The sequence below is a fragment of the Phoenix dactylifera genome, chromosome 8 (assembly GCF_009389715.1).
Source record: "Phoenix dactylifera cultivar Barhee BC4 chromosome 8, palm_55x_up_171113_PBpolish2nd_filt_p, whole genome shotgun sequence".
Lineage (NCBI taxonomy): Eukaryota > Viridiplantae > Streptophyta > Magnoliopsida > Arecales > Arecaceae > Phoenix > Phoenix dactylifera.
Genome location: NC_052399.1, coordinates 20,301,182 through 20,318,706, shown reverse-complemented (window position 1 = coordinate 20,318,706; position 17,525 = coordinate 20,301,182). Strand labels below are relative to the sequence as shown.

Below are 17,525 nucleotides of genomic sequence, written 5' to 3'. Positions count from 1 at the left end.
TTTGAAAATCACCTAACCGAGATATGAGCATCATCTAAAGTTACTCTTGGAATATATAAAAATGTAATCAATTTTAAAACATGACTCAACCTTTTGCCCCCTTTCTCTCTCATTCATTGCATAAGTGCACAAACTACATCCTCGCTGCCTCCATTGTAAGCTTGCTTCTTTGATAAACCCCCATCCATAACTTGATGCCTTAGAAGCTTTAAAAGAACAGATCTAGAATTATTTTTTGTCTTCCATGATACACTATGTAGATTGGATCAAATCAAAGATTTTATCTAAAAGATTACTGAAATCAAGTTTGATATGATTTGAGTCCAATCCATGTATACATTTAAACCACTCCCTATCACAAGGTGAAGCATTTATTTTTAAACACATGACAAGAAATGTCTTTATTTTTGAACGTGAACTGATGATTCCAGACTTTAATTTGTCTGATGTATTTCTTATACTTCTATCTCTAACAAATAACAATATATGTGTTCGATGCACAGGCTATAGACATCTCACTGATGAGTGACAAATCTCGAGTCTAAGAGTATCAATGCTCCAGGCTAGTTTAAGAACCCAAAAAATCTAGCTCGATTCGAACTTCAGATCCTAGAGTTTTTTAAGCCTGTGAAAAAACCAATATGATTGTCTGAGCCCTGTTGGAACCTGGCCCGGCCCAGAAAATTTACTGTTCCTGGTTCGTCTGGGTCCGACCCGGCCCGTTGACACTGCTGAACAGATGATATTCTAACCGATCCCATACCCAAAGTTAGATAAAATTAAAGAAACACCCCTACAAACTGGGGCTATATATATTTAGACCCTAAAAATTTTAAAAGTACCAATTAACCATCAAAACTAGCTCAATCGCGGATCCCTCTGCTACAAAATGTTATCACATAAAAATCATATGATAACTAACTTTTCATAAAATTTCAGTTTTTCTTACCAACTTAGTAAGGGGCTCTTCTTTTAGGACGGGACAATAGCACATTGAGATCTATGCTATCAAAAAAATGACAAAAGATAGAATGCAGATGGATGGATGATAAAGAAATATGAATGCTTTAAGATAGGTGCATGCAGATGAATGATAATAGATGGAGTGCTTTGAGATCTATACATTAGATAATGATTGTAGAGAACTTTGAGATTTGTGTAGATGATAGAGGATGGAGTGATTTGAAATCTATGCAAGCGAATGAATGATAGAGGATTGACCGCTTTGAGATATATGTAAGCAAATAGATGACAAAAGCTGGAGCTCTTCGAGCTCCATGTAAGCGGTTGAATGATAGATAATGGAGTGCTTCGAGATCTGTGTGACTAGATAAATGATAGAGGATGAAGTGTTCAAGATCTATGCCGGCGGATGGATCATAGAGGATGATTTGAGATTTGTGCAAGCAGATAGATGATAGAGGATTAAACACTTTAAGATATGTGCATGTAGATGAATGATAGGGGATAGAATACTTTAAGATTTGCCCAAGTATATGGATGATAGATGATGGAGCACTTTGAGATTTGTGTAGGAGAATGGATAATAGAAGATGGAGCTCTTCAAAGTCTATATAGACGAATGGGTAACAAACAAAGCGCTTTGAGATCTGTGAAGGCAAATAGATCACAATAAGGTACTTTGAAATCTGTGCAAGTAAATGGATGACAATGAACAAAGTTCTTTGAGATCCATGCACGTGAATGGATGATTGAGGCCAAAGCACTCTTAAGATCTGTGCTAGCTAATGAATGACAAAGAATGCAATACTTTAAGATCTGTGTAGATGGATGAATGACAAAGAATAAAGTGCTTTGGGATTTATGCAGGTAGATAGATGATAGAAAATGGAGGATTTTAAGATGACAAAGGATAACCTCTCACAATCAATAGTATTTTTATTTTATTTTTTTACTCCATTAATAATATTAATTAGGATCTAGACAAACGGTTGAACTGGCTAATTAATATTTTTAAATTTTTTAAGATCTGAGCATCTCCACAATTTTTTTTTAATAAATTAATGTAAAAACAACGACATTAGAGAAATATGCATCGACGATCATCCTAGAATGGTATTGCTTGTAATTTTATAAAAAGTTATGACTAATTTTAAAGAGGACAAAAGAGCTGGTACGCTCATCTCCTCATAGATACAATCGTGTGCAATCGTGAAAAAAGGGGATACCCTACAAAAAAACCTTCAATATTCTAATAAAAAACGAGCTTCGAGATACGTTAAAGCTCAACACCGACGCACCGAATTCATCAGTTCTTATCAGTACACCTAGTCAAACAGTTTTTTTCTATTTGTCTCTTTTTTTTTTTTTTTAAGAAGGAGGGAGGAGTGGTGAGGAGAACCTCACCCGCATAGCAACCCCACTGCCCCTTCCCACTGAAGAATGATCGATACAGATAGATAAGTTTTACTCATATCCTCTTCATCCGTAGCAGAGCTCCACCAGCATAGCAGCGTTATTCGTATGTGAGTACATCACATCAATATCATCTAAGTAAATGGTAGGCTAAATATTGAAGGAAATTAGATTGGAAGCATCCGATTTTCACATCTAACCAACGTTCGTGCATTTAGAATCTGAATCATTTCGATGGGATCAAAGTACGTTTCTATCGTGCTATCCCCTATTTTGTCCTTTCTGAAATGTGCGGACATATGTAAGAGAAGCTATTGAATCAAACTTGTACTGCCGCACAGCGACCCTTCCGACGACCACGAGACGACTCGGAGAGGGAGAGCGAGAGATGTGCACGCTAGAGAAGCGCGGCCGGGTGTACCTCCTCACCCTGACTGGCGACGGCGAGCACCGCCTAAATCCTACCCTCCTCAACGCCATCCGCTCCGCCCTTGCCCGGGTCCGCTCGGACTCCGCCCGTGCCGGCGGCGGATCGGCTCTCGTGACCGCCGCCGAGGGCAAATACTTCTCCAACGGATTCGACCTAGCCTGGGCCAAATCCTCCCCGGCCAACAGGACCACGATCATGACCTCTGCCTTTCAACACGTCGTCGCGGATCTGATGACCCTCCCCATGCCGACGATCGCCGCCGTGACCGGCCACGCCTCCGCCGCCGGCTTTGCCCTGGCGCTGATCCACGACTATGTGGTGATGAGGAGAGACCGGGGGTTCCTGTACATGAGCGAGCTCGACATCGAGATCCCGATCGCGGAGTTTGTTATGGCTCTGTTTCGGTCCAAGATCGCGGATCCGAGGGTCCGGCGGGATGTGCTGCTGCGGGCGCCCAAGATCACGGCAGCGGAGGCAGAACGGAAGGGGATCATCGAGCGGGCGGTCGGCGGAGCGGCGGAAGCGGTGGAGACGGCGGTGCGAATGGGGGAGGAGCTGGCGGAAAAGAATTGGAACGGGGAGGTGTATGCGTCCATCCGGAATGCGGCGTTCCCGGAGGTGTGCAGGGCGCTGGAATTGGCTGAGGAGGGCGACGAGGAGACGAAAAGGTTGGCGTCAAAGCTTTGAATTGAATCCCCTGATTAGGAAAAAGTTAGATTGCACTTATCACGATTAGATTCAAATATTATGTGTTAAGCATATCATATTATGGTTTCAACGCTTCTCTAAGTACTATCCTGATGACTTTAGGAAGATGTCGATGACAACTTTTGGCTGCTTTTTTTTTCCTCTTTCAAAACTTGGGTTTTTATATATTTTTAGTTCTATCTTATATGGGTTTATTTTTCACGCAAAAGAATGATTTTTTTTTTTTTTATGTGTGTGTATATATATATTATCAACTATCTTGCACAGTCTTAAATCCTACCAAATTTTTTTCTTTCACTGTCTATACAGATCTCAAAGCAGTTATTGCACGATCGTGCAAAAAAACATGAATCCTTTGGAAAATACATTCTCTGGTGAAATCCTCCACAAAGAAAGTCTTACTTTTATATTATTTTATTGGATAGATAGGGGTCAATAGTTAAACCTGGGCTACTACGAGTCTTATGTTCATATCTTCCAACCTTAAATTTAAATAGATGTGATTAGAGCAACGTTGGATTCATGCAAATAAAGGAAAATTTTCTTTCGCATGAAAGATATAACCCCAATCCAAAATCATGAGAGGTCTTGCATAAAGAAAATTTTAGTTTTTATATTATTTTATTTGGTAGATAGGATGCAATGATAAATTTGGGCTGCTAGCTCTTTACTCATATCTTCCAAAATCAAATTCAAATAGATGTGAGTAGACCAACGGTGGATTCACAAGGAATGTGAATTCTCACGAAAGTCCAAAATGGTGAGTTATTCTGCATAAAGAAAGTTATAGTTTTTGTATTATTTTATTAGGTAGACGAGGTTCATAGACAAACTTTGGCTATTAGTCTTCTACTCGTTATCTTCCAACTGAAATAGATCTGATTAGACCAATGGTGGATCCCCACGAAGAAAGATGACTTCTTCTTTCGTATAGAATATACAACCCCCATCCAGCATGGTGAGAGGTCCTGTATAAAGGCTTAGTTTTTGTAATTTGATTTGGTATAAAGAATCTATAGGTAAATTTGTGCTGCTAGCCCGCTGCTCCTATCTTTCAACCTCAAATTCAAATAGATGCGATCAGGCCATCGGTAGATTCGCGCAAAGGAAGTTGAATCCTTCTTCCGCGCGAACTATACAACCCCGCTCCGTTTCATGGAGGTTGAGATTGCTATATGAGACATTTCCACCTCGACACGACATCCATTTTGAGTTAGTGCCTCCCTCTTCCTCTCATTCCTTAAACCTCTTAGGCCCAATTTAGGGAAGTTTTTGACAGTAGAGCTTTTAGAAGTAAAATTTTGGAAGTAGAGCTTTCTGAAGTAAAACTTTTATATAAAGCTATTTACTGTTTGGTAACTACATCTCTAAAGTGCTGTGCCATTTTAACATGTGTTCAGTAAACAAACTAATAAAGTACTTTTGGTATGATAAAATGACCAGCTTGTGTGTCCATAACTCAAAATAGGTGACCTAAAGGACATTGCATAGTATTATACAACAAAATATAATAAAATATAATATATATTAATACATAAATATATGATATAGTGTAATATTACTATAATGTAATATAATATTATTATAATATAGTAATATAATATTGTATACTATAGCATAATAATTTAATATAATATTAAATTATTTAACATAATATGTCAATATATTATGATATAATGTAATATAATATTATATTTATATTATAATATAATTTAAATAATGTAGGGTACAAAGAGTGTATTCATCTTCAACAAGACTATAGCTGTTTTCCTATATCACAACTTTTGTGACACGTTTAAGCAAAATCCTAGAAGGCATCATAGAATTTTTTTTTTTTTGATACTAAGAGAGCAAAAGCCACCCAAGATTTTATAAAAAAATTAGTAATTACAGAGAGGATGAGTTACAAATCAAAACTACAAGTGTCAATTATAACCAAACAAATCATGAGAAAGCAAAAAAGATAGCAATCTTTTATGTATGTATAAGCCAAAAACAAAAATAAAAAGAAAAAAATTGTCATCTTTTGAAGAGCAAATCAGGCATTCTTAAGAGTCTGTATCATCTCAGAATTAAAAAGATTCCTACAACACAAACGGTAACATGGGCTCTGGAATCGACTTCTCTAAACCGCCACCCTGAACTCCTCGATTCCAGAGGAGGAATACTCTGCTCATTTCTAAAGAAATCACTAGGATCTACTGTGCCCTTGACAATTGCTAATCTCTCAAAGTTATCCTTAAAGTACATCCTGCCCCAGACCACAGCCTTGGAGTAGCGTGTCTTGGAACCTTCCTCATCATTCTTTCCCAGGTCAAGGTCCCGGTAGCCGAGATATGCAGCCCTTGGGTTCTGGGAAACATAAGGACTCATCTCCCCATATAATTTCCTAATCCAACCCATGTATTTCTCAGATGAGGTTGCTTCGCTCTCCCACCACTTGCAATAATACTGGATGTTATATAGAATCCCCTGCCTGTGTGGAAATGGAGTAGCTGAGTCCGAGATGCTACTTATTTTTCCACCATATGGATCCATGATCATCATCCCTGCTCCATCCTCAAGAAACCACTCCCAAATCCTTTCCCATAGGAGTCTTGGTATGGGTTCATTCACAAAGTCAGACTTGGCCTTGAAGGACTTCTCTGGCTTGGAACCTCTATCCAAGAGAGTCTCCACGGCCTTCTCATCGGTACCGTGAGCAAAATATAGAACTGAGCGTATCCAATTCATCTCCTTGCAGTCACTGCTCTTCAAATTTAGCTCTGGAAAGGTCTGGGTCATCAATTGGAGCAGCTCCCCGCACCTCCCAAGGAACAAGGAGTTGAACAACGCCTCCACTTCCCTCTTTTCACTATTCCCACCTTGTGCCTGTACGACGGCTCGGATGAACAGGTCTTCTTGGAGTCCAGGTGCTATCTGCTGCCATTTGTCGACAAGCTCAACTGCTCCCTCGCTAGAAGCCCTCCGGATGGTAAAGGCAGTGACAGTGGGAGGGACAAGAACCAGCTTGAGCTTCCATGAAACTATGATGCCAAAACTTGCTCCTCCTCCTCCTCGTATGGCCCAAAAAAGATCCTCACCCATGGATTCTTTGTCTACAACTCGTCCGTTGACGTCAACGAGTCTAGCATCCAAGACATTGTCGATCGCAAGGCCATATTTCCTCAACATCGTCCCAAAACCGCCACTACTTATGTGGCCACCAACACCGACGGTGGGACAAACACCAGCTGGGAAACCATAGGATTCACTCTCCTCTGCGATTCTGAAGTACAATTCACCTAGAGTAGCACCGGCCTGGACCCAAGCTGTGCCCTGTTTCGGGTCAACAGCCACGGACCGAAGGTTGACGAGATCGATGATAACAAACGGGCTCTCGTTTTCTATTCGATAGGAGAGGCCCTCGTAGTCATGACCGCCGCTTCGAACTCTAATCTGGAAGCTGTGTTCCTTACAGCAGACGACTGATGCTTGGACGTGGGATTCGTCAATGGGCGTGATGATAAGTAGGGGCTTGCGGGTTTCCGGGGTTACAAACCTCAGGTTTCTAATGGAGGATAGATAGAGGGAGGAGTAGGAGGTGGTATCTGGAGTGTGGAGGATCTGGGAGATGTTGGTGGACGGTGGAATGCGAAGGGAGAGGCACTGAAGGAAGCTTGCATAACCCTGATTATTTGAGTTGGCTGAAACTGTGATGAGTAGAATGGAGCATAGAATGACATTTGCATAGCTTGTAGCCATCTCTACTTGATTAAGACTGTTGTTTGGAACCAGATAGAAAGATTTGAGTTGGCTGTTGAAACTGATGAGGCACAGAAAGAAGAATTGGTTGCGATTTTAGCAGTATAAAGCTATCTATATAAACTTGAACCAGAGAGGATAGAAGAGATTTGAGCCGGCTTCTGATATTTGAAAGTGGAGATATGTGAACCAAACATAGTTGCTTCTCCCCACGAACAAGAAAGGTATCAGATTGCTCAAAAAAGTATTTCTGAAAGCACGGACAAATTATTTGTTCTTTGTTTGATAAAGAAGGAAGAGTGTTAGCTTCAGGAGTAGCATTTCTTCATTCAACAAAATGTGTCACTTCGTACACCATCCACGTCGACATAGTTGGTTTTCTCCACAAACAAGAAAGGTATCAGATTGCTCAAAAATCTAGTCCAAAATCAGAGATAGATTATCTGTTCTCTGTTTGATAAAGAAGGAAGAGTTTCAGCTTCAACTATAGCATATCATGCCTTATAAAGTCGATCAACACCGCCTTATTTCATGCATCGAAATGTGTCACTCGGTGCCGCATCCACGTTGACATTTCTTCCAGCTAGAACGGGGCACGCGTCTGATTTCTCTTCCAACTCTTCTCATCTTTCGACGCACTTCTGCTTCGCCGCATGGTACCGCCGCGCTGGCTCCTCTAAACGAAGTAGCAAATTGGAAGAAACTGAGGGGGTTGATGAGAGGTTGGTGCATGAGAGAGAGGGGCCGGCGGTGGAGATTGGTGAAAGAGGGATTGAGAGGGACGGACAAATTGGCTCCATTGAACGGACGGTGCATATGACTCCTAATAGTATACATTTACGCGGATCGGATTACATGGGACCACTTTAGCCTCCGGTATCAGACTGGTCTGAATCGTCCCTCTGATCCGTGGTTTGCTGATGCAGCGTGAGAGAGTAAATATAAGGTGATATAATCAAAAAGTAGATTTTTTTTTATGACTACCCTTCTAAATATCAAATCTTAAATAAGTATCTTTTCAAAATTGATATTTACATATATATATATATCCTTATAAAACATTTGTGTTGCTATTTTTTTTTATTCTTATTTTTACAAATATATCCACGGCATCTAACATCATTAAAAAATTAACGGTTTCAAATTAAAATGATTAAAATATTTTTAATGGGTAGATGTGTAAAAAAATATTTTATAAGACGATCATGATGGAAAAAAAATATAATTTTAAATTTTTTTATTTTTAATTAAAATAAATATGATTTTTAATTAAAATAGGAACAATTGTGCAAGAGACAAGTCAAAATGGGATTTTCATGTTGCGTTCATAATCCCAATTTATTAAGAGGAGAGTTTTGTTTTAAAGTAGAGAGAGAGTCGGATGGATAAAAATATGGATTAAAGATTTCGTAATTTTTATTGGGATTCCCACGATATAAGATTTGAAAGTGCAAGAAATCTTATATCTTTCTATTAATAATTGTGATTAAGAAAAATAAAGATGGTTATTTTGGAGTAGATTTTAGAGTTGTGATTAAGAAAAAAAAACATGGTTATTTTATATTAGATTTTGGAGTTCGGTATAGAAGGCCAGATTTCCTGACATTGTATACACCAATTTTTAGCCGAACACGATTGGTTACCGTACTGTTTGTAGGCTCAATAAATATTTTATGTAAACTTGCCTGGTTGTTCCAAAAAAAATAAAAAATAAAAAATCTTGCCTTTCTCCGGTATCTTTCTTTTTTTTTTTTTTTTTTTTGCTAATAAAAAAGGGGAAGAGGGGGGAAGGCAAGCCCACCCCCGCGTAGCAGCCCCACACTGGGCCCCACCCCGCCAGGAGCATGTTCGATGCGGGCAGAATGACCGTTTGGTATAGGCCCAGCTCACCAGACCCCAGCCATATTTTACTCATACCCTCCCCACCCGTGGCCCCGGCTCAGTTACCCCACTGGGCCCTGGCACGAGTACCCCGTGTGAGTACGTCACACCTGGCACCACCCAGGCTACCAGCCGACCAGTAGCACTTCCAGACCCCGTGTCCAGGCGCGGGGCATCCGGTCCCCAGATTTAATCGACGCCCGTGCGTTTCGAACCTGGAACCACTTGGTTAGAAGCAAACGCCCCGTTCCAACTAGGCTACCACCTTGGTGGTATCTTTCTTCTTTTCATGCACACGCTTGGTTCTACTCTTGAATAAAAAGCAATGAAACATGTATCAAGAAACCTAATTAAGTAAATTTTTAAAATATAAAAAAATACTGAAAAGGAGATGGAAACATAACGACTAACTTGAAAATTTTGGAAAAGTAAGTTTCATATAAAAAATCCTTAATCATGTCCAATAGAGAGAAGAAATATAAAACATATAAAATCTAAAGTGATAATTTTGGAAAAATAAGTTTCCTGGGAGAAATTTTTTTGCATGTGTAGCTTGGGCTAACTAAACATAAACACCAATTTAATCTAAACCGTATCTTGTGAAATAATTTTAAATATCTACCGGAAAAAAAATGATTTTTTGTGTATATATGTTTATTCATTTATAAATGTTTGAAATTGCATGTATATTTTCTAAAATTCACTTTTTGTGTTTTGTTATTGCACGCCTGCTTCTGTAGTTAAGTTATCTTCTCAGTCTAGCTATTTAAAATTAAATGACTTAAATTCCTGAAATGCTAACCCAACTGAAACGGAGGTCACGATTTTAAATGGGTCAAGATTTTACTTTTACTTTGCCTCCTCTCACCTGTTTTACTTCTGTCCGCCTCCTTCTCTTCCATTTTAAAATAAGATGAATTAGGATAGGATATATGTCATAGGTCTAAAGAAGGATTGGACTCTTCAATATAGGATTTAATCAAGAATATCTAAGCATGATTGGTCATGATTAGATAAGAACATGACTTAATTGGTCAAGATTGAGTGTCCTCCAGAGGAGGGAGTGAGTAGTTGCCTAGTTGGTTGATTGAGCTAGATTTACTAGAGTAGGGTTGATTTAGTCACTAAGGTTGGCAATGTGTTAGGTCAAATAGACTAGGATTTGGTACCATCATATAAGAAAGTTATTCCCTTTTACAGTTCGAAGTGTCTCCAATTATATACTATATTTAAGTGACCAATGGTCATGGCTAAAGTAATTATCAGCTATTACTTGTATTTTTCCTCTTTTCTTCTGGCAATCAGGGATCAAAGTGCTCCGGTGAATGATGCTTTTAATGGAAGAGAAGCCTGAGTCTGGATGATTGTTTACAAATGCCCACTACCTCACCATCATTGATGATAAGCTATAAGACGAAGCGTTCTGCTGCTATCTTTCAATTGGGTTGTCAGTGTCGAGAGGTACAATCCGGTCGCATCACAAGAGCAGCCTTGGGTCCGCCACGCCCCCGATATATATTGTACTTCCACTTCATGGGTACAGAGAAGGCCCTAAGTTCTGGAATTCCGGGAACGAAAGGCTAGCATCCTAACAATGCATTAAATTACAGGGATCATCATTGAGGCAAAAACAGTTCATCTTCAAACTCTAACAATGTAAGCACAAGATACTAGTAGACCTTTTTTTTTTTTTTTTTTGGTTAGGTGTAAAAGGGGAGAAGTAAGGAACTTCCCCCATTGAATTGAAGGAAGAGGGAGAGGTTGCTGATTGTAAGACGCAGAACACCAGCACCTCAAAAGAACAGAACAGAACAGATGATTACGGAGTCATGAAAGAGCTGACCGTGGCCATCCAAAGTTTTCCCACAATCGGTAGATCTCACAGCTGGTAGATTTTGGAGTCGAAGAAAAAAAAAAGACATCATTCTTTTAATCAAAAAGATACCGTGAAGACACCAATAATTCAGTTTTTTGAGAGAACTCTTGATTGATTCAGTTAAATAACAAGCCAATTTCACAACGATGCGTTCTTCAGAAATCAAAGGAAGTGTTTGATCAGTGGCTTTGGTTTAGAAATTAGATCCTTGAAACCAATCTGTCCGGACCTCCTTTCTTTGTCTACAACAAGAGGTGGGATGCTCTGCTCGCTCCAGAAGAAATCCTCGGGATCAACTTCACCCTTCACAATCGCCAGTCTCTTAAAGTTATTCTTAAAGTACTTCCTTCCCCAGACTTTAGCCATTAAGTAGCTTGTATTACCCTCCTCATTCTTACCCAAGTCCAGATCCCTATAATTTAGATAAGCAGCCCTCGGATGCTTTGATACATAAGGGCTCATATATCTATACGTTCTCCTAACCCAAGCCAAGTGCTTTTCGGATGCCGAGGCTCCACTATCATTCCATCGAACTAGATATTGGATACTGAACAAATTCCCCTGCCTGTGGGGAAATGGAATCTCTGCTTCCAGAATCTCACCCATCCTCCCACCATAAGGAACCATGACCATGGACCCAGCACCTTGCTCCAAAAACCTTCTCCAAATCCCTTCCCATCCACTTAAAGGGATGGGTTCCCTCGCGTAGTCAGACTTGCCCTTGTTGAATTCCTTCGGCTGCAGACTCCTATCCAGCAAAATTTCCATGGGCACTTCGCTGTGATACCCAGCAAAGTAGAGGGCCGATTGAATCCAAGTCATCTCCCTGCAGTCATTCCTCTTCACCTCCAGCTCCGGAAAGCTCTTCCCGATATGCTGGAGTAGCTCAGCACACCCCCCAAGAAACAAGGATTCAAAAACGGCCACCACTCCGTTCTCTCCACCCTCCACATGTTGGATATCAACCTTGAGGTATAGATCCTCATGGAGCTTGTGTGCGACGTATTGCCATTTATTCAGAAGCTCTATTGCTCCCTGCTCCAAGGTCCTGTGGAGAGTGAAAATGGTGAAAGTGGGGGGAACAGGAACTAACCTGACCTTCCACGAGACTATGATACCAAAGCTTGCTCCTCCACCTCCTCTTATAGCCCAGAAGAGATCTTCCCCCATGGACTCCCTGTCCAAGAGCCTCCCATTAACATCAACTAACGTAGCGTCCAGGACGTTGTCAGCAGCGAGACCATATTTCCTTATCAAGGGCCCCAAACCGCCGCCACTCAGGTGCCCGCCGACGCAAACAGTGGGGCAGATGCCTGCCGGGAAGCCATGGTAGCTACTCTTCTCTGCAATCCTGTAATAGAGTTCGCCTAGAGTGGCCCCGGACTGGACCCAAGCGACGCCATGCTCCGTGTCGACACTTATCGATCTAAGCCTTGTGAGATCAAGCAAGATGAAGCGGCTGTCATGGTCGGACCGATAGGACAGGCCTTCATAGTCGTGCCCGCCGCTCCGAACTCTCATTGGCAGGCTGTGGTTCCTGCAGCAGATGACTGAAGCTTGGATCTGGGACTCATCGGCAGGCTCGAGAATGAGGAGGGGCTTTGGAATGGTGGGAGATGCGAACCTGAGGTTTTGGATGGATGATCGGAGGAGAGAGGAGTAGGAACCGGTGTTGGGCAAGTAGATGAGTTGCGAGAAGTTGGTGGAAGGTGGGCTATGAATGGAGAGGCAGCGGAGGAATCTCTCATAGACTGGATGCGAAGAGGCTAATGAGATTAACAGGCACAGAAGGCAATATAGAGTGAGATTTGCGGAGCTTAAAGCCATCTTTTCTGTCTCTCTCTTTCCCTTGTACGAGAGAGGTTGGAGATGCTCCTGCTATCGCGAGGGAGATTATTGTTGTATCTATCCATTGGCAGGTTGGGGAGTAGTTCGCTTGTCAATTCCAAGACCCTGTTCTTCTAAACCTAATCGTTTGTTTTCTGTGTCATTAATAGATTTGGTAAATAAATTTCCCGATTGGAATGCATGTTGTTTGCATCTGTTTGCTGACTTTTCTTTGTCTTGTCAATGAGATAGGCTAAACCACCACGTGCTTCGGTTTTTTAATACTTTAGGAAATCTAAACAAATAGGTATTATCTAACAAAAAATGATTTGTATACCAAACATTTGTGGGAGAAAATTAGATGCATGTCTTAAAATATTTAAAACTTAATGCATGCCAGGCTTTTCTTTATCTAGAGCATATCCGGTTCCCCGTATCAATGCTATTATCTATCACTTTATCTAGTTATTTCATGCTATCTATGAACTCAATTATTTAAATGTTGATGACAACCAATTTATCCAGCAATACCACAAAGACCCATTCATCTAATTAATTGTTCTTTCTCTATTCATATCTAAAGAAATAAATAGAATACATTACATAAATTTTTTCCTGAACAATGACTTATTAGTTATTTTTTTGAAAAAAAATTAAAATTATTTCAATGAGTCACATTCAATGTCGTATCCCTTTGTTACCACAAATTTTAAGCTTCAATCCACCCATTGTCATATTCTTGCTCAAACTCAATGGATGTTAGTTGACCTTTGTCCTAATAAAAAAAAAAAAATCTTACCTCATTCTATTTAGAAGCTTAACAGTTCTTTTGGAAAAGATTATCCCAATTCTCGATGGCTGAAAATTGGATTTTTCCATATCTTATATAGATTGTTCTTTCCTATGAAATGTGCAAATCTTATTTTTCTGTGAAAGCTAATTTCACATCTTTCTTCTTTGAAAATTCCAACCACATATGAGGCATTTTTCTATTTTTTCTTGACCATACTTTTCTCTTTCATCTTCTTATAAACTAAATGAGTCCTTAGTTAAATTAAAACTCTTTCTCCTCTATTCCTTGCTTGCCTCTTTTTCCACTTGTGAATTCTTTTGTCCTAATTCTTTGAATAGGATTATGTGGTCAACCCTCCTCTTTGTGCAGGACAACATAGAATTCCGGGCATCTATTTGGTAGGAGATGATGACCCCGAAATCAATGATGATATAATTAATTATATCTTGTTGATCTTATATAACAGTGATCATAAATCAACCTTATTTTTAAAATCATCATGCAACTCTATGATGTTAAGTTTCCAAAATCACTCTAGGAAATGATGTAAGGATAAAATCTCTCTGGTTCGAGCAGAAAAAAATTATTACCAAAAGCATCGATCTCTTAAAAAAGATTCTTCCCGATGGGAAGGGTGTAATGCTACTATAAATTATTTTTTTTAGTCGGAAATGTTTGATAATCTTCTAAAGTTGTTCTGATCGGTTTTAATTAATTTGAATTGGTCATGAACGGTAGACTTTGGTAATCTGATTTACATTAATATATATATATATTACGATTTATTTGGAAATTATGTTTGACTTTTCGAGGTATACCAAATATGGGGGAGCATAAACCCAGCACCACCTTGCTCCGTAACAATCTTGTTTCTATCCACATATAATTAATCTTTCCCGATTACTTTCGTTTAACATACGGTGAGAGATGACGACGGGAACGGAGGCAAACGATGAAGCAGCGAGCGGCGCGAGCGCACCTCCGCCGCCTACTCCAGTAGCGCCGCAGGTAGCCGCCGCCGCCAACATGATGGCGCGCTCGGCCGACACCGAGTGCTCCGGTGGAGATGCGAAGTCTCGGAGGGCGGTAGAGGACAAGGTCAGCGGGGGGCAACAGGGGAAGGGGAAGTCGGAGGTATCCGGGCTGGAGAAGGCTGCCGTTGTGGTCATCGACGTGAGCTCCGAGGGTGGCGGGGAGTGGAATCCCGAGGCCGAGAAGTTGTGCAGGATCTGCCATTTGAGCCCCGATGCCGAGGATTTGGAGGGCGCGGGGTTCATCCAGATCGGGTGCGGCTGCAAGGGCGAGCTCGGGACGGCTCACCAGCGCTGCGCTGAGGCCTGGTTTAAGGTGAAGGGCAACAGGTATTCTAGCGCCATGTTTTTTAGTTCTTAGATACTGTGCTGCTAGTATACTCCCTTTTGTGGTTGTTCTTGACTTCTTATCTCTGTTCGGTCGTCTTTGCTATACTTGTTTGTGATAATTTCAAAGAGAAAACTCTTGTTTTCTTCCCTGTTGCAGCTGTGAGGTGTGTTGCTCTTGGAAATAACACTTCAAGATTCTTTCATGGGGGTGTTGCTTGAAGCTCTATTACGATTCAACAGCAACATCCAATTTTGTTACTGTGTGTTTCCTCATATTTCTCCAGGAAACTCTGTCCATGTTGGCCTAGTTTTTTCCCCTCCCTCTTCCAAACCGTTTCATTATAGACCCGAGCATCTCTCTTTCTGGCTGCTCCCCGAAGTTTGTTGAATGTTCCCAAACCATCTCAACTTGTCTGTAGTTTTCGCACCTCCAATATCCTTTATCATTGTACCAGATATCCACTTCAGCGCTGCCATTTACTGGTTGTTTATAAAAATTGGCTTTAGTTGCCGCACTACACACCAGTCACATCCAAAAAATATCTCCAAGAACTTGTTTGGTATTGAATTTTTTTTCTTCTATTTTTAGTTTTGGGAAATCCACAACACATGATGAAATTCTTTTATTTTATAAATTATATATGAAATCTTTAGAGCTTTTTTAGCAAAGGCCATAATTTTCAAAAAAAATAAAATGAAAGCAAGAAATAGCCGAAGTTTTGTGCAAAATGTTATGTTCAAAATCAATCTCTACGTGGTCTTTTATTAATTGTAGAGTATCAAAAACAATTAGGTGCCAAGTTATCCATCTAGTTTTGTTTATGTTGGGTATGTCTGTCGATCTCCTTATTCCTTTCATACATATGCCTGTTACTTTGAACCAACTGCATTGTAGTGATCATTGGTTAGGTTGGTGCCTCACATTCAGTTTGATGTTATTGGCAATTGCAGTTGATACAATTTTCATCCTATTCATCTGTGGGCCTTTGTACTCCATGGCTTTCTTTTGTAATTCTAATTTAGCATTTAAGTTTGTCCTTTCCTCATCAACTAGCGGAATATCATTTATAATAATACGAATCTGGTGCATAACATTAGCAGTAAGTTTATCCAAAAGTAGTGTAAAGAGACATAAGCTTGCTGTTGACCCTTGGTGTACGCCTCTCTTGAGCGGAAACCTACCTGACTCTCCCCCAAGTACTCCAAACCCCTCTTATTTCCCATTAGTCTGCAATAACTTTGCAAGCTCTGATCTGCTAATAGCATTTAATATATTCCACAGTTCTCTATCATTCTGAGCTTTTGAGAATGCTAGTAATTCTGCTCAAGGCTCCTTAATAGCTGCTCCCATGCCCCAGACCCGTTAACCCATAGTTAAGCAAGTGCTGCTGGGGCTGTCTCTAGCTTTTTGGCACTTCGCCAACCCACAGTCTCTTGTCATTTTCTTAAATCGCATGTCCTTAATGCTGGCACAACCATTTTCCTATCAGTTGACTCCATTATATTGCTGTTAGGTAAAGCATTCCCTCCATGAGTCCCTTCACTTATCAAGAAGACGTAAGATTTTATATAAATAATTGTCTCCAGCTCTTGAGCATTGTGCAGGTGTTGTGAAATTTGTGGTGTGAATGCAAAAAACATCATTGGTAAGGAAGACAGCAGTTTCATGGAGGCATGGCATGAGAGCAGAATGTTGGGCAGCAGCATCAACAGAAACTCATCAGAGAATGGCAGTTGTTGGAGTCAACCATTCTGTCTTCTCTTGATCTTCCTGCTGCTAGTACTGACCTACATACTTACATGGTTGTTCGCACTATGAATGGCCCCCACCTCTTTCGATATGTTTGGGAATTTGAAGATTTTCGGGCATGACAGCTTGCCTAGAGAAGGGAAAATAGACGCTTGAGATAATGTAAGAAGTTAGTAAATTTTTTATGAACTAGTTCGCACAAAGCAATCTTCATAGGGCAGCAGCCATACAGAAATGTTCTTTGAGTTTTTTTGTAAAAAACACTGGAGATTTCTTTAGAGAAGTGAATAGAAAAGCAAGACATCATCATTTCTAGTATGCTGAGAGATATTCCAAAGCTAATGTGGACATATATATTAACTTCGATCATTGAATGTTTTTTGAATGAACAATATCAGTGTATTATGATTGGATGTCAATTGACAGATGTTAACCCCGTTTTGATCTTTGTGTTACCTTTTGGATGTTGATTGCATTTTTTTTTCTTTTTAGTTTTGAAGTGGCATTTTATTTTATTTTTTTTTAAATGGTGAAATTATCTACAGTGCGTGAAACTTGCACTGAATTAGCGACCTCAAGACCATGAAACAACCTTCCATTTTCACTCAAAGCTCAACACTCTGTTTTTATGTTGTTCTCCAATAAAAGTTGAGGGTTTCGCACACATAATGTATCAAAAATAGCCTATCTTTCTAATTGCATCATTATTGAACTAGGACCCTATTAGTCACACCCCTCCGCCTGATAGCCAAAGATTTTCTGTTTGAAACTTAGGTGGT

At 40.1% G+C, this 17,525-nt stretch overlaps 4 protein-coding genes across 5 annotated transcripts; 2 read left to right on the top strand and 2 right to left on the bottom strand.

The window, feature by feature from the left end:
- Positions 1-2,694: 2,694 nt before the first annotated feature.
- Positions 2,695-3,715, top strand: LOC103707355 (enoyl-CoA delta isomerase 1, peroxisomal). The gene has a single exon (XM_008791803.4). The coding sequence runs from the start codon at positions 2,765-2,767 to the stop codon at positions 3,491-3,493; it is 729 nt and encodes a 242-aa protein (XP_008790025.3). The 5' UTR covers positions 2,695-2,764; the 3' UTR covers positions 3,494-3,715.
- Positions 3,716-5,362: 1,647 nt separating this feature from the next.
- On the bottom strand, positions 5,363-8,004 carry LOC103707386 (berberine bridge enzyme-like 18). Its single transcript, XM_008791845.4, has one exon. The coding sequence runs from the start codon at positions 7,256-7,258 to the stop codon at positions 5,576-5,578; it is 1,683 nt and encodes a 560-aa protein (XP_008790067.2). The 5' UTR covers positions 7,259-8,004; the 3' UTR covers positions 5,363-5,575.
- Positions 8,005-11,047: 3,043 nt separating this feature from the next.
- LOC103707354 (berberine bridge enzyme-like 15) lies at positions 11,048-12,927 on the bottom strand. The gene has a single exon (XM_008791802.4). It carries the CDS (start codon positions 12,840-12,842, stop codon positions 11,178-11,180), a length of 1,665 nt encoding a protein of 554 aa, XP_008790024.2. The 5' UTR covers positions 12,843-12,927; the 3' UTR covers positions 11,048-11,177.
- Positions 12,928-14,549: 1,622 nt separating this feature from the next.
- Positions 14,550-17,190, top strand: LOC103707353 (E3 ubiquitin-protein ligase MARCHF8-like). Of its 2 annotated transcripts, none has more exons than XM_026804766.2 (2): positions 14,550-14,996; positions 15,154-17,190. In XM_026804766.2, exons 1-2 carry the CDS (start codon positions 14,563-14,565, stop codon positions 15,179-15,181), a joined length of 462 nt encoding a protein of 153 aa, XP_026660567.1. In that variant the 5' UTR covers positions 14,550-14,562; the 3' UTR covers positions 15,182-17,190. The 2 variants fall into 2 exon arrangements, with proteins under 2 accessions (XP_026660567.1, XP_008790023.3); XM_008791801.4 differs by having other exon boundaries at positions 16,602-17,064.
- The last annotated feature ends 335 nt before the right edge of the window (positions 17,191-17,525 follow it).